The 15,803-nt window shown below is 46.6% G+C and overlaps 1 protein-coding gene across 2 annotated transcripts in view; it reads right to left on the bottom strand.

Annotated features, from left to right (window-relative positions):
• Nucleotides 1–5,959: 5,959 nt before the first annotated feature.
• The window catches only part of LOC122544083 (E3 ubiquitin-protein ligase ZFP91-like), a 71,293-nt gene continuing 61,449 nt past the window's right edge, over nt 5,960–15,803 (bottom strand). For both annotated transcript variants that reach the window (XM_043683093.1, XM_043683095.1), the window contains 2 exons: nt 12,914–13,013; nt 5,960–7,705 (listed from right to left, as the gene is read on the bottom strand). In XM_043683093.1, the coding sequence (XP_043539028.1) occupies nt 7,474–7,705; nt 12,914–13,013 (332 nt within the window). In that variant the 3' untranslated portion in view covers nt 5,960–7,473. The remainder of the gene's footprint in view (nt 7,706–12,913; nt 13,014–15,803) is intronic.

The raw sequence follows: 15,803 nt of genomic DNA, 5'->3' as shown, positions 1-15,803 counted from the left end.
AGTAGCCAGTATATAAGGAATCAGCTGTGATATGGAAAGTGTAAACAGAATATTGCAGATGCTGGAAATTTGAAAGAAACGCAGAGGAAGCTGGAGAAGCTCAACAGATCTGGCAGCATCTGTGAAAAGAAAGAGAAATGAAAGGGATCAAACCCAGTCCAAATCCTGTTCAGAACTCCCACCATTTTCTGGTAGCTTGTGGTATTTCTTCGACATGAAACAACACTTTAAGGAATTTCTGAGAAAGACAAGCCTCTTGGGTTTGTGCCAGTTTCAGCAAAGGAAATAATTCAAGAGAGGGAGAGAGAGAGAGAGATCACAATGAGGGAGACAGAGTCAGAAGGAGGCACAGGATAAGAAAAAAAATGTTCTGAAGACAAACGTGAGGTATTGGGTTTTGATAAAACAAACCGGGGCAGGACTTATTCAAAGTAGGAGCTTGGGAGTGCTGTTGAATACAGAAACCTAGGGGTTGATGCATGTAATTTTTTTGAAGTTTGCATCACATGTTAACAGGATGGTTAAGGTAGCATTTAATATTTGGTTTCATTGCTGAGACCTTTGAATGTTGGAGTTGGGATGTCATGTTGAGGTTGTACAGGAGGCCTCTTCTGGATTATTGTGTCCAGTTCAGGTCGCCCTATTTTAGGAAGGGCATTATTAAGCTAGAGTGTGTTCAAAAATGGTTCACCAGGTTGTTTCCGGGAGAGGAGAATTTGAGTTATGAGGCGCTGGATAGGCTGGGACATTTTTTCACTGGAGCATAGGAGGTTGAGGGGTGACCTTATCAAGGGGTACAGGTAAAGTGATAAAGCAGGTGTCTTTTCCCTCAGGTTGGAGACTTCAAGACTAGGGTGCATATTTTTAAAGGGTGAGAAGAGAAAGATTTAATAAAGACAAGGAGCAACGTTTTTGCACAGAGTGGTTTGTGAATGGAATGAACTGTCAGTGGATGTGGTGGTTATATTTAAAAGACATTTGGATAAGGACATGAGTATAAATGCTTGAAAAAATATGGGTCAAGCACAGATAGTTGGGGTAGTTCATTTCGGGATTATAGTCAGCATGAACCTGTTGGACCAATGGGTTTGTTTCAGTGCTGTATGACTATGACATTCCAAAGTTTCGTCTAAAATTGACCTTGAGCTTCCTGTTGCCTGCCACTTCAGCAAACCAAGTTCCAGTGGGAACATAACTATCTCAGGTCTGCTGCAGTGCGCTAGTGAGGTTCATTGGAAGCTGGAAGAACGGCACCTGACTTTCCACTTGCAGCCATCAGGACTCAATACTGAGTTCATAATTTTAGAGCTTGCACCCCACACCCCAGACTCTGCTCTGACATGGGTTACTTTAAGCAACCATACATTAACTCACCATACATTGTCCCATCTAGTGTTTTTCCTTCCCTGACTTATCAACAAATCCCTTTTGCTCCTCTCTGGGCTCCATCCCTATCTATCAGCTCACTCCATTCCACCCCTTGTCATTGAGGAAAATACCACTTTTATTGCCTCAGACACAATCTATTCTGAAGACGGCTCACTTAATTTGAATCGTTAATATTGTTTTCTCCCTACAGATGATGCCTGTCCTGCTGAGCTCCTTCAGCAACTTGATTCTGTTTCATTCTTGTTCAAAAGAGGAGGATTAGAAACTAACTTATTCCAGCTCTCTCATATTGTATTAAATAGAAATAATAAGTTTGTGTTTTAAGATCTCCATGATCTAGGACTTCCCAAAGGCAAAGAACTGCTGAAATTCAGTCTATTGTTGAAATGTAGGAAAAGGTGCAGCCAAATTATGAATAGCGTGACTCCACAAGCAGGACTTACGCTGGATTAGACAACGCCCCAGTTCCAGTAATGAAATACCTCTGTGGGATCTTTTACAGCCAACGGGAAGAGCAGAATAGGCTCTGGCTGAGCATATCATCAGAAAAGTAGTTGCTATTAAGATGCAGTTTTGAAATCTATTTTTAAAAAGTCCACACGCATACGCTCTCACATCCTAGAATTCTATAATTTTCTTCACAAACAGTTCAACAGTTGGACACTTAAAAGCAGTTGAATATGCACTCAAAGGGTTACTGGTGCTGCTTCTCGATCCAAACTCCCAAGGTTTAGTGAGATATCCTTAACACACTCAATCCAAACCTGCTCCGTGTCTCACTCTTTTCTCATTCAAAGCTGCATGAGCCAACTTGGGTGACTTAGGGGGCACTTTGATGGTGCCTCATACTGAGTAAATCAAGGGTTCTGGAGGTAACGGCGACACAGACAGTAGAAGCAGTAAAAGTGGTGAGAACCTAACAGGGGGGATGGACCAGGAAGGTTGTGCTGACAGTAGCATCCTGTAGGACTCCAGTTATCCAATCTTCAAAACAAAAAACATGCAAACATCTGCCAGCATCTTTTAATTTCAAACGTAAGCACAGACAGCACTGCAGCCTTTGTCTGTATATTGTAAGTTCCTAACATGGAAAATACAATGTGCATTCTTTTTGCATGTAAGTAACTATGTTCCGTTTATTCTAAGAAAACTTTGAACACATGGAGACTTGCTAGGTAAACAAAAAAAGAATAGACACATACAAAAGACTACAGGAGGGAAATAGGAAGTGTAGACACTTCATGATAAAATAGCATCTGGAACACAGACAGGGAGTGGAAGCAGGACGTAAGGAAATGTAGACTCGCTCCAGGCTCTCAAAATTATGACCTGAAGGGAGAACAGGAGGATTGCAGATGCTGGAGGTCGGAGTCAAAAAGTGTGATGCTGGAAAAGCACAGCCAATCAAGCACCAGAAGAGCAGGAGAATCGGCATTTCGAGCATAAGCTCTTCATCAGGAATGTGAGGGAGGCCCAAGGGGTCAGAGATAAATGGGAGGGGGGATGGGGCTGGGGGGGAAAGGTGGCTGGAATGCGATAGGTGGTTGGAGGTGGTGGTGATAGGTTGGAGCTGATGTTGGAGTGGATACATAGAACAGAAGATGGATAAGTAGGACATATCAAGAGGGTGGTTCCAAGTTGGAGGTTCGGATCTGGGATAAGGTAGGGGAGGGGAAATGAGGAAACTCCTGAAACCGTGGGCGGCACGGTGGCACAGTGGTTAGCACTGCTGCCTCACAGTGCCAGAGACCCGGGTTCAATTCCCACCTCAGGCGACTGACTGTGTGCAGTTTGCACATTCTCCCCGTGTCTGGGTGGCTTTCCTCCGGGTGCTCCGGTTTCCTCCCACAGTCCAAAGATGTGCAGGTCAGATGAATTGCCATGCTAAATTGCCCGTAGTGTTAGGTTAGGTAAACGTATGGGTGGTTTGCGCTTCGGAGGGTCGGTGTGGACTTGTTGTGCCGAAGGGCCTGTTTCTGCATTGTAAGTAATCTAATCTAAACATTGATCTCATGTGGTTGGGGGCTTTCTTCCTTCAGGCATCAGGTGGCTAAAATCTGGTGGTGGAAGTGGCTCAGGACTTGCACGTCCTTGGTGGAGTGGCAGGGGGAGTTGAAGTTTTCGGCCACAAGGTAGTGGGGTTGTTTACTGCATGTCCCAGAGATGTTCTCGGAAGCATTCCGCAAGTTGGTGTCCTGTCTCCCCAATGTAGAGACCACCAGATCAGAAGCAACGGACACAGTAGATGATACGTATGGAGGTGTAGGAAAATCTCTGCCAGATGTGGAAGGATCATAGGATCCCTATAGTGCAGAACAGGCCATTTGGCCCAACACGTTCTCACTGACTCTCTGAAGAGTATTCAACCAGATCTATTCCTCAACCCTATTACTCTACATTTTCCTCTGACTAATGTGCCTAAACTACACATTGTGGGCAATTTCATCATGGCCAATTCATCTAACCTGAACAGCTTTGGATGCGGGAGGAAACTGGACACCCAAAGGAAACCCACACATAGACACAATGTGCAAACTCCACACAGTCGCCCAAGGCTGGAATCGAACCTGGGTCCTTGGCACTGTGAGGCAGCTATGCTAACCACTGAGTTACTGTGCTGATCCTCTGGGGCCTTAGATTGAGATAAGGGGCGAGGTGTGTGTGCAGGTTTCACACGTCCTGCAGTGGCAAGGTCCCAGGAGGAGAGGGTGGGTTGGTGGGGGCATGGACCAAACAGGGAAGTCTTGGGCAGAATGGTCTCTGCAGAATGCAGATCGGTTGGGGAGGGACATATATTTCTGATGGTGGGGCCTGTTTGTAGGTGGTGGAAATGGCAGAGGATGATGTGTTGTATCCGGAGGTTAGTGGGGTGAAAGGTGTGGACCAGGGGGTTCTGTCATTGTTGCGATTGGAGGGGTGGGGAATCAAGGGCAGGGAGTGGAGAAGATACGCTGGAGGGCATCATTGACTGCGTGGGAGGGAAAGTTGTGGTCCTTGAAGGAGCCGGCCATCCAGGAAGTTCTACGGTGGAATTGGTCCTCCCAGGAGCAGATGCAGCGGAGTCAGAGGAATAGGGAGTAAGCCCCCCATCAATCTACCCTCCACTCCTGGCAGCTTCCCTTGCCACCGCAGGAAGTGGAAAACCTGCCCTCACACCTCCCTCCTCACCTCCATCCAAGGATCCTTCTACATCCGGCAGAGATTTTCCTGCACCTGCACACACATCATCTACTGTTTCTGTTGCTCCCGATGTGGTCTCCTCTACATTGGGGAGACAGGATGCCAACTTGCAGAATGTTTCAGAGAACATGCCTGGTACACACACACTAAACAACACCACCACCCTGTGGCCAAACACTTCAATTTCCCCTTCCACTCCGCCAAGGACATGCAAGTCCTGGGCCTCCTCCACAGCCAGATTCAAGCAACCTGGTGCCTGGAAAACGCTTCATCTTGCACCTTTGGTCCCTCCAACCACAGGGGATCAACACTGATTTCACCAGTTTCCACATCTCCCCGACACCCACCTTATCCCAGATCCAACCCTCCAACGCAGCACAGCCCTTTTAATCTGTCCTGTCCATCATCTTTCCCACCTGTCCACTCCACCCTAAGCTCCGATCTATCACCATCACCACCTCCAAACAACTATCGCATTCCTAGCTAACTTCCCCCTAGCCCCAGCTCCAGTTCTCAGCCCCCTAGTGCCTCCCCGACATTCCTGAAGAGCTTATGTTCGAAATGTCGACTCTCCTGCTCCTTGGATGGTGCCTGGTCGGCTGTGCTTTTCCAGCACCCCACTTTTTTGACAAGTGAGAAATGGACAGACATGCAGAGAATACAGACTCAAAGAACATATACATGCAGAAAGCACAAGCAGACACTCAAATGCAGTATGCAGGAGTTACAGATACAGGTAAACAGCACAGCTGGACAAAACATATTGAGGATACAGGCAGACATACTGTCTGAACAGCTGCGCTTTTCCAGCGCCACACTTTTTGACTGTGATGGGAGAACAAGCCAGACAACGAAAAATGGACTGGTACCACAGTAAGGGAGAAAACATGGTCACATACAGAATAGCAACACTATAACAGCACGCACAAAAAATTCCAACAAACAGGAATACAGACACGTGCACACAGTACATGCAATAGTCTGGCAGTAACTGCGAAGAGAAATCAATGTTAACATTTCGGGTCCGGTGATGCGGAAGGATCACCGGACCCGAAATTTAACTCTGATTTCTCTCCACAGATACTGAGGCCTGCTAAGATTTTCCAGCAACTTTTGTTTTTGTTTGATTTACAGCATCCACAGTTCTTTCAGTTTATTTTTCACTTACAATGGGCTGTTACAGCAAGTATAAGCAGATGGAAAAACAGTAGACAAAAACATTGTGGAGAGCACAAACAGAGATGAACACAGTTGGACCTGAGGAAAGTGGGCATGTAGAGTCTATAATCAGTGATCCAAGGGACACAGATGTACAGAACACACAAATGGGATATGCATATGCAGAGTACAGACATGCACATAGAGCAGGACCCGTAAAAAGACAACACAATGGAAGAAAATACTGTGTTTATTGCTCTTTTTTAATAGTTAATTATACAGATTTATTTCTACTAAACAGTGCTCACAGTGGAGTCTAATGGTTTCATCTATGCAATCCATAACGTGAAACAGTAACAAAAACCCCCGCGATTTCCAGCTCAGTATAAATCCAACTACAGCCATCAACTCCTTCCAATAGGGTCTGACTACAGGCCCACTTCACTACAGGTATTTACACCATCAGGAGCAGAGAGACCTCCGATCCAGCACGCACACACGCACACACACAAACATGCACGAACAGGCTCACCGTTGTGCATGCTTTTTCACGTGCACACTCACACACACCTTTTCACATTCTCTCAATTACACAACCTCGTGCAGCAATTCTCAATAACCGTCTGGTATGAGCTTGTTACCCACCGCAGCCACGCCTCAGCACTCACCAGCATTCAGCGGTGCTCTCACCCCATCACCTCTTGTGCAGCACACGTTTATATGAACATGTGTACATACCCAGACCCCACTTCATTGGGACTCACCACCGTGCTCAGACACCTTTCACTCGGTGTGTACAGACACTCAGCTCTCCCCCCCCCCACAGCCAACATGTCTTTCTCTAAATGCTCTCCCTCTCATTGTCTCAGTGGCAACATCACTACTTTCTGATGGGGGTACAATATGGGATGCTTGTCTTTCAATCCTCTCAACCAACGGCCAACCCAGCCTCTGAGGGCCTCGGATCCCATAGCACTGAACCAACAGTATTGGCGGCTTGGGAGAATACCTTTCCCTTGCCGTGTTGGAGCTGCTTCCTCAGCAACCTGCCCTTTCATTGGAAAGGCGAGCACTCAGAACCCTAAGCCCCTCCTCAAGTATGAGCTTATAGACCCCGGCCCATTTCTTGTCCCTGGCCAACCCAGTGATCAGGAGCAGAACCCTTAGCTCATTTCCACTCACCCAGTGAGATCACCTGACAGCAATCAGTAAAGGCAAAAAACCTTGGTTTGGACTTCCCGTCTCCCTACGCTGAATCCATTTTGATCCTATGCAAGATGCCTCATCTCCTTGAAGCACAAGATACACACGTGTCTGCATGCACACACACTGTGACATGCTCCAGATTCACTCTAGTGACGCTCCAGGCAGTTGATAAGCTGCCTTGCGAACGCAGTGGTAAACTTCAAGCCTGGTCCATCTATCTCTGCTGCAACTTGCCCAGGAGAACGATCCAGACGCTGGGAGGGGGCTCCAACAGGACTCAGGGCTATGGCTGGAGGTCTCTCCACGGCTCTGGGGGAGGCTGTTGGGGATGCTGTCTGAGCAACGGGTTGGGCCAGGAGAGGGGAGGGTGTCTGGGTTTGAATAAAGATGCCCCTCTTCCGATCCACACATGTACACCGGTTAAGTTGAATTGAGGAGAGTCTCCCTCCTCCTCTGTCTGTCTGTCTCTCTGGTACCCGCCCCTTCCTCTGTCACATCGAGGGGAAGGGGTGGGCATGTTCCAAATGGCACGAGTCTGTCTCAGGGCGCACTGCAAGGGTCCAGAACGGTACACTCCGCACTCTCCGCCAGAGCCTCGGCGATAACCAACTCTGGGTGGCTTTTGCTCTTGTGAGCCACCACGCTGTCCTTCTTCTCAAACTTCTTCCCACACATGTTGCAGGAGAACTGGTAGTTAGCGTCCGCGTCATGTTTCTTCATGTGCCAGTTCAACGAGGCCTTCTGTCGGCAGGTGAAGCCACAGATCTCACACCTGGGAGGGAGGGACAGGACAGAGAGGCTGGTTAGCTGGGTAATCCAATATGGAGGACGGGAAAAAATTCTGGATGTAAGAGATGCTCCTTTTTTTTGAGGTATTTTAGATGCTGGAGGTGATTTCCTCAAATTCCAGGAGCAGCAATAACTGTTTTATATGCTGTTGCATTGCTTTGGAACTTTGGAAAAAAGAAGTCAAAAGAACAGCCGTTTTAAAAGGGAGAAGAACAGACAAAGGAAGCACATGGTGAGGTCATTGAGAGAGACAGAGAGAGAGAAGAGAGAGAGAGAGAGAGAGAGAGAGAATCTGAACAGTTACTGCCTTTGCCGTTTGAATTCATGTATCACTGGACAACGGAGTGTATCTGGGAAAATTAACAAACACTGAAATTCCCAACTTATCTTGGAGAATCTGATGGGTTAAGTTCACAGCACAGAATCAAATAAGTTAACCGTTGTTTTAAGTGTAGCCTACAGAGAATCTGCAGTAGTGAGTGGAGTGGGTTTTTTTTTGATGATGTGTTTTTGGAGATTTGTCTCTTGATTAAACTTAAAATATAAGCCATAACTATTAATTTAAACTAGGGTAGTGTTTGTAAATGAATAAGACGGGGTTAATTTCTGGGACTGTAGATTGTGAAAGAACAAAAAATGGCCTTTAATAGAGGGATATGTACTTCTTGACAGATGGGGGAGTTTAAAGAGAATTGAAGGGTTACTGCAGATTATATCTGCCATAATTGCTGTTGGCTGTTAATCTTATCAGATCAAATGGATCGGTTGGAGAGACAGTTAGAAGCAATGAGGAATTTGCAACAGCAACAGTATGTGATGGATGGCAGATAAAGTCACATAGATGGGTTAATTCCAGGAAGGGTAAGAGAGGTAGGCAGCTAGTGCAGGAGTCTTTTTTGGATATACCCATTTCAAACAGGTATGCCAGTTTGGAAAATGGAGGGGTGATGGATTCTCAGGGGAACGTAGCACGAACAGCCAAGTTTCTGGTATTGAGACTGGCTCTAATGCAACGAGTGGTACGTCGGTTTCCAAGAGATCAATTGTGTTAGGGGACTCTCTCGTCCGAGGTACACACAGGCGTTTCTGTGGCCAGCAGCGAAAAAGAAGAATGGTGTGTTGCTTCCCTGGTGCCAGGATCAAGACACGGTGCAGAATGTTCTCACGGGGGAGAGAGGCCAGCAAGAGGTCATTGTCAACATTGGAACTAACGACATGGGAAGAGAAAAGGTCGAGATTCTGAAGGGAGATTACAAAGAGCTAGGCAGGAATTTAAAAAGGAGGTCCTCGAGAGTAGTAATATCTGGGAAATTTGCTAGAGCTGCTCAGAAGGATTTAAACTAGTAAGGTGGTAGGGTGGGACCCAGGGAGATAGTGAGGAAAGAGATCAATCTTAGACTGGTACAGTTGAGAACAGAAGCGAGTCAATCAGGGCAGTTAGGGATAAGGTAGGATTAATAAATTAAACGGCATTTATTTCAATGCAAGGGGCCTAACAGGGAAGGAAGATGAACTCAGGGCATGGTTAGGAACATGGGACTGGGATATCATAGCAATTACGGAAACATGGCTCAGGGCAGGACTGGCAGCTGAATGTTCCAGGATACAAATGCTACAGGAAGGATAGAAAGGGAGGCAAGAGAGGAGGGGGACTGGCGTTTTTGATAAGGGATAGCAGGATGTACCTACTGGAGAAGGTGCAAAACTTGACCTACCCTTGGGAAATAAGGCAGGGCAGGTGTCTGAGGTGTCAGTGGGGGAGAACTTTGGGGCCAGCGACAATAATTCTATTAGATTTAAAATAATGATGGAAAAGGAGAGACCAGATCTAAAAGTTGAAGTTCTAAATTGGAGAAAGGCCAATATTGATGGTATTCGGCAAGAACTTTCAAAAGCTGATTGGGGGCAGATGTTCACAGGTACAGAGACGGCTGGAAAATGGGAAGCCTTCAGAAATGAGATAACGAGAATCAAGACAAAGTATCTTCCTGTTAGGGTGAAAGGAAAGGCTGGGTAGGTGTAGGGACTGCTGGATGACTAAAGAATTTTGAGGGTTTGGTTAATAAAAAGGAAGCATATGTAATGTATAGACAGGAAAGATGGAGTGAATCCTCAGAAGAATACAAAGGAAGTAGGAGTATACTTAAGAGGGAAATCAGGAGGATAAAAATGGGACATGAGATAGCTTTGGCAAATAGAATTAAAGAGAATTCAAAGAGTTTTTACAAATACATTACGCAAAAAGGGTAACGAGAGAGACAATAGGGTCCCTCAAACATCAGCAAGGCGACCTTTGTGTGGCGCCGCAAAAATGGGGGAGATACTAAATGAATATTTTGCATCAGTATTTACTGTGGAAAAGGATATGGAAGATATAGACTGTAGGGAAATAGATGGTGACATCTTGCAAAATGTCCATACTGCAGAGCAGGAAGTGCTGGATGTCTTGAAACAGGTAAAGGTGGATAAATCTCCAGGATCTGATCAGGTGCACCCGAGAACTCTGGGAAGCTGGAGAAGTGATTGCTGGGCCTCTTGCTGAAATATTTGTATCATCGATAGTCACAGTGAGGTGCTGGAAAACAGGAGGTTGATTAACGTGGTGCCACTGTTTAATAAGGGTGGTAAGGACAGGCCAGGGAACTACAGACCAATGAGCCTGATGTCGGTGGTGCGCAAGTTGTTGGAGGGAATCCTGAGGGACAGGATGTACACATATTTGGAAAGGCAAGGACTGATTAGGGACAGTCACAATGGCGTGGGAAATCATGTCTCACAAACTTGATTGAGTTTTTTGAGGAAGCAACAAAGAGGATTGATGAGGGCAGAGCGGTAGATGTGATCTATTTGGACATCAGTAAAGCATTCGACAAGGTTCCCCATGGGAGACTGATTAGCAAGGTTAGATCTCACGGAATACAGGGAGAACTAGCCATTTGGATACAGAACTGGCTCAAAGGGAGAAGACAGAGGGTGGTGGTGGAGGGTTGTTTTTCAGACTGGAGGCCTGTGACCAGTGGAATGCCACAAGGATCGGTGTTGGGCCCTCTACATTTCGTCATTTACATAAATGATTTGGATATGAGCATAAGAGATACAGTTAGTAAGTTTGCAGATGACACCAAAATTGGAGGTGTAGTGGACAGTGAAGAAGGTTACTTCAGATTACAACAGGATCTTGACCAGATGGGCCAATGGGCTGAGATGTGGCAGATGGAGTTTAATTCAGATAAAAGCGAGGTGCTGCGTTTTGGGAAAGCAAATCTTACAGGACTTATACATTTAATGGTAAGGTCCTAGGGAAGTGTTGCTGAACAAAGAGACCTTGGAGTGCAGGTTCATAACTCCTTGAAAGTGCAGTCGCAAGTAGATAGGATAGTGAAGGCGGCGTTTGGTATGCTTTCCTTTATTGGTCAGAGTACGAAGTACAGGAGTTGGGAGGTTATGTTGCGGCCGTACAGGACATTGGTTAGGCCACTGTTGGAATATTGCAATTCTGGTCTCCTTCCAATCGGAAACATGTTGTGAAACTTGAAAGGGTTCAGAAAGGATTTACAAGGATGTTGCCAGGGTTGGAGGGTTTGGGCTATAGGGAGAGGCTGAACAGGCTGGGGCAGTTTTCCCTGGAGCATCGGAGGCTGAGGGGTGACCTTATAGAGATTTATAAAATTATGAGGGACATGGATAGGGTAAATAGGCAAAAACCTTTCCCTGGGGTCGGTGAGTCCAGAACTAGAGGGCATAGGTTTAGGGTGAGAGGGAAAAGATATAAAAGAGACCTAATGGGCAACCTTTTCACACAGAGGATGTGGAGGACACTGATATAATTGCACCATTTGGATAGGTATATGAATAGGAAGGGTTTGGAAGGAGATGGGCCGCGTTCTGGCAGGTGGGACTAGATTGGGTTGGACCGAAGGGTTTGTTTCCGTGCTGTACGTCTCTATGACTCTATACACTCGAGATACGGAGGGCAGAAGGGGGCAGGAAGCCAATCAGAGTCATACAGCACAGAGAAAAAGGCCTTTCATCGCAATTTGGCCATGCCCATGAAGTAGTTTGGTCCGTATCCCTCTACCCTTTCCTATTCACATTTCTGTCCAAATGTCTGCCAACTGTAACCTACCTCTACCACTGCCTCTGGCAGCTCGTTCCATATGCGCATCACCCTCTGCGTGCAAAAAGTTGCTCCTTAGATTCCTTTTAAATCTCACCCCCCTCACCTTACAACCTATGCCCTCTACCCTACCCTTGGGGAAATATTGCCTATTCACCTCATGATTTTGTAAATGTCTGTAAGGTCCTTCCTTAACCTGATATGCCCTACTGAAAAAAAAGACCAAGGCAAAAATGAGGACTGCAGATGCTGGAAATCAGTGTCTAGATTAGAGTGGTGTTGGAAAAGCAGAGCAGGTCAGGGAGCATTCGAGGAGCAGGAAAATCGACGTTTCGGGCAATAGCCCTTCATCAAGAATGAAGGCAGGGAGCATCCAGGGTGGAGAGATAAATTGGAGGGGGGGTGAATGAGGAAACTGGTGAAGTCCACACTGATGCCCTGGGGTTGAAGTGTTCTGAGGCAGAAGATGACGAGTTCTTCCTGCAGGCGGCGGTTGGTGAGGGAGTGGTGGTGGAGGAGGCCCAGGGCCCGCATGTCCTCAGCAGAGTGGGAGGGGGAGTTGAAATGTTGAGCCATGGGGCAATGGGGTAATTGTGCGGGTGTCCTGGAGATGTTCCCCCAGCCGACCCAGCCTCTCCTTATAACTCAAACTCCCCAAACCCCAGTAAAATCCTTGTAAGTCTTCTTTTGCACCTGTTCCAGCTTAATAACATCCTTCCTATTGTGGTCAGGTTATTGTAGAAGGTAGACGATGAAGGAGAATTGGAAGCTGGGGTCGGGGGGAGTTGGTTTCACAGGCAGAATGCTGAGCTAGAGAGGAGCTGAAAAGCGAAAGGGTTTGGCGCAGACTGGGCAACAGTGGTGACCAGAAGAGAAAGGAGGTGCAAAGCAGGGAGGACATGGTGACAGAGGGGGAACTTACAAGAGAGTAGGAAGGAGAGAGTGCATGGAAATAACAGGGTTGAATGAAAATGGCAGCAGGTTCAGGGGCAGAAAGAGAGAGTGAGAGTGGGATGGTGGGGTCGGGGGAGGGAAACTGAGCTCTGGAACTCTGCACAAGTCTTTGGTACTTACTGCAGCGGCTTCTCTCCTGTGTGGATCATTCTATGAACGGCCAAATTATGAGAACTCTTAAAGGCACGGGCACAATACTCGCAGATATAATCCCGCTGATCTGTCAGACACAAACAGAATGATCAAGGACAACAGGCAAGGGACAGAGAGAATATCATGTCAGACAAGCAGCAGAGATGATTGCAGCAACACAGAATGATGATTGGTCATACAGAGGAAACAAAGTCAGCATACAGGTATCAATTTCAAGTCTGAATGTTGCAACCGATGAAGTTTCAACACTGGGGCGCCGCTAATTCCATTCCACGTCTGCTGGTGAAACAAGGATGGGTGGGGATATCGGCGCAGAGGAGGGGACAAAGGGAAAGAACAGCTGAAGTTCAGACTCGTCTGGCGAGAGAAACTGCTCTATGTGTTCATGAACGTGCCGGTGTAGCGAGGAGTCAGGAAGGGCAGATCCAAGAAAAGATATCGGGTTTCTGTGACAGCAAGGATTTTAGGAGGAGTTAAGGTGGATCATCCACTCTACTGTTCTGGTGGATGATGGTTGCACTGGTCCTGGAGTCCATCTAACAGGAATGGGAGCCTGGAGATGAAAATTTTCTATTGGCACTCATGACTGGATGTGGCAGGACTGGGGAGTCCTGAACCGACCTGTTCACTTGCCTGACATTAGCGTACGATCGAGTTTAGATAGTGGAGTAGTCACAGTGTCACTGAACTAGTAAAACAGCGAATGTTCCAGGGAAATGGGGTCAAACCACAGCAACTAGTGGAATTTCAAGTCGATCGATAAATCTGGAATTAGAAGCTCAGTAATGATGACCATGAAAAGATCATTGACTCCTGCCAAACTGCATCTGGTTCACCAATGGCCTTTGAAAGGAGGAAAGCCGCAATCCTTACTGGTCTAGCATAGATGTAGGTACAGATCCGCAGCAATGTGACTGACTCTCAACTGTGAAACTGCCCAGCAACCCACTTGGTACCAGGATAATTGGGGATGTAAATCAGATGCCAGTCTTAACAGCAACACCCATTGTCCACAGAGAGGGAGGGAGAGAGAGAGAGAGAGAGAGAGAGAGAGAGAGAGAGAGAGAGAGAAAGGGAGAAAGAGAGAAAGAAAAGAAAGAAAGAAATGCTGCTTCTATTGTTCAGCTGACATGTTGTCCTGTGTTGTACCTTCATCAGATTGGCAGCTCATTCTAAAACTCTGCCTGATACTACAGATAGCACCTTCCACACACTTGCCTGAATTAGGATTGATCCCCGCACCCCCCCCTCCCACCACCATTTGATGGCAATATGGAATGAAGGATGTGCCAAAGTCAGAAACTTATGGACTGTGGAGGTAACCTTTCTGCTGCTGAGCTTTAAGATGCACCATCTGTTATATCCTATTTAACGTGTTGGCAGTGCCACACAATATGAAGGACGGGGCCCTCAGTGTAAAGACAGGACTCCTTGTCCACAAGCACAGGCTCCTAACAATTCCATCATCATTAGAAGTACCTGCAAGTAGTAGTTTGTTGGGGACAAGCTCATCTGTGTTTTCTCTCATTTTGGCTCTCTCATGATCTAATACGACAGATAGATCCTTCAGGATTCAGCTAGGTTACTCAATATTGGTGCCACCAAACCACTCTTGCAATGAAGTACCCATGCTCAGAACACATTTGGTTCGTGCTACCCTCCACTCTTCCTCCAAGTACTGTTCAACATGGAGGAGTGCTGAGCCAGTAATAGGGAAGAGAGGGTGGGAGAAGAGGAGTTGGGCTTCTCTGCCCACATTTTACCTAATGTTTAGAGTCGTGGTGCTGTACAATACAGAAACAGACCCTTTGGTCAAACCTGTCCATGCCAACCCAATATCCTAAATTAATCTAGTCCCATTTGCCAGCACTTGGCCTATATCCCTCTGAATCCTTCCTTTTCATATACCCACTCAGATTCCTTGAAAATGTTGTAATTGTACCAACCACCACCACTTCCTCTGACGGCACATTTCGTACACTTACCCCACACTGCGTGAAAAAGTTACCCCTTGGGTCTCTTTTACTATCTTTCTCCTCTCACCTTAAATCTGTGCCCTCTAGTTGCTGACTGCCCCAAGACAGGGGGAAAGACCTTGTCTGTTTACCATGTGCATGCCCCTCATGATTTTATAAACTTCCCTAAGGTCACCCCTCAGCCTCCTGACAATAATGAGACTACGTGGGTCTGCAGTGAAGACATTCCCAGGGATGACGCAGGCGCCAAGGATTTTGGCTGGAAGGCATGTCTCAGTAGGTGTTACTGATCTGCAGACCAACAGCTCCTGAGATTGACGCAAAACCCCCCCAGAACGTGAGGGCAACTTGAACGAATCGCTGAGGTTAGGCATTCCTTTCTCAGTTCTGATACCAGTGCCTAGATTAATGTTGGGCGCTGTAGTCTTCTGCAGGGATTGTATAACTGAGTGGCTTGCTGGCCTATTTCAGAGGGCAGCCAAGAGCAACCACACCACTGTGGTCTGGAATCACATTGAAGTCCAACTGAGTAAAAACAGCAGATACTCTCCCCTCACATTAATGAGGTAAATGTGCTTTTATCTCAATCCACTGTCATCATTACTGGTCCTAGATTTTTCTCCTGAATTTATTTATTGAACTGAAATTAACAAATTTCTTCAGCCACGATTTATCGAGATCATTAGTCTAAAACCCCCCCAGAACGTGAGGGCAACTTGAAAGAATCGCTGAGGTTAGGCATTCCTTTCTCAGTTCTGATACCAGTGCCTAGATTAATGTTGGACGCCGTAGTCTTCTGCAGGGATTGTACAACTGAGTGGCTTGCTGGCCTATTTCAGAGGGCAACCAAGAGCAACCACACCACTGTGGTCTGGAATCAC

This window comes from Chiloscyllium plagiosum, chromosome 46 (assembly GCF_004010195.1).
Source record: "Chiloscyllium plagiosum isolate BGI_BamShark_2017 chromosome 46, ASM401019v2, whole genome shotgun sequence".
NCBI classification, from domain to species: Eukaryota; Metazoa; Chordata; class Chondrichthyes; order Orectolobiformes; family Hemiscylliidae; genus Chiloscyllium; species Chiloscyllium plagiosum.
Note: the sequence above shows the minus strand (reverse complement) of the source record. Positions and strands in the feature narration are given on the sequence as shown.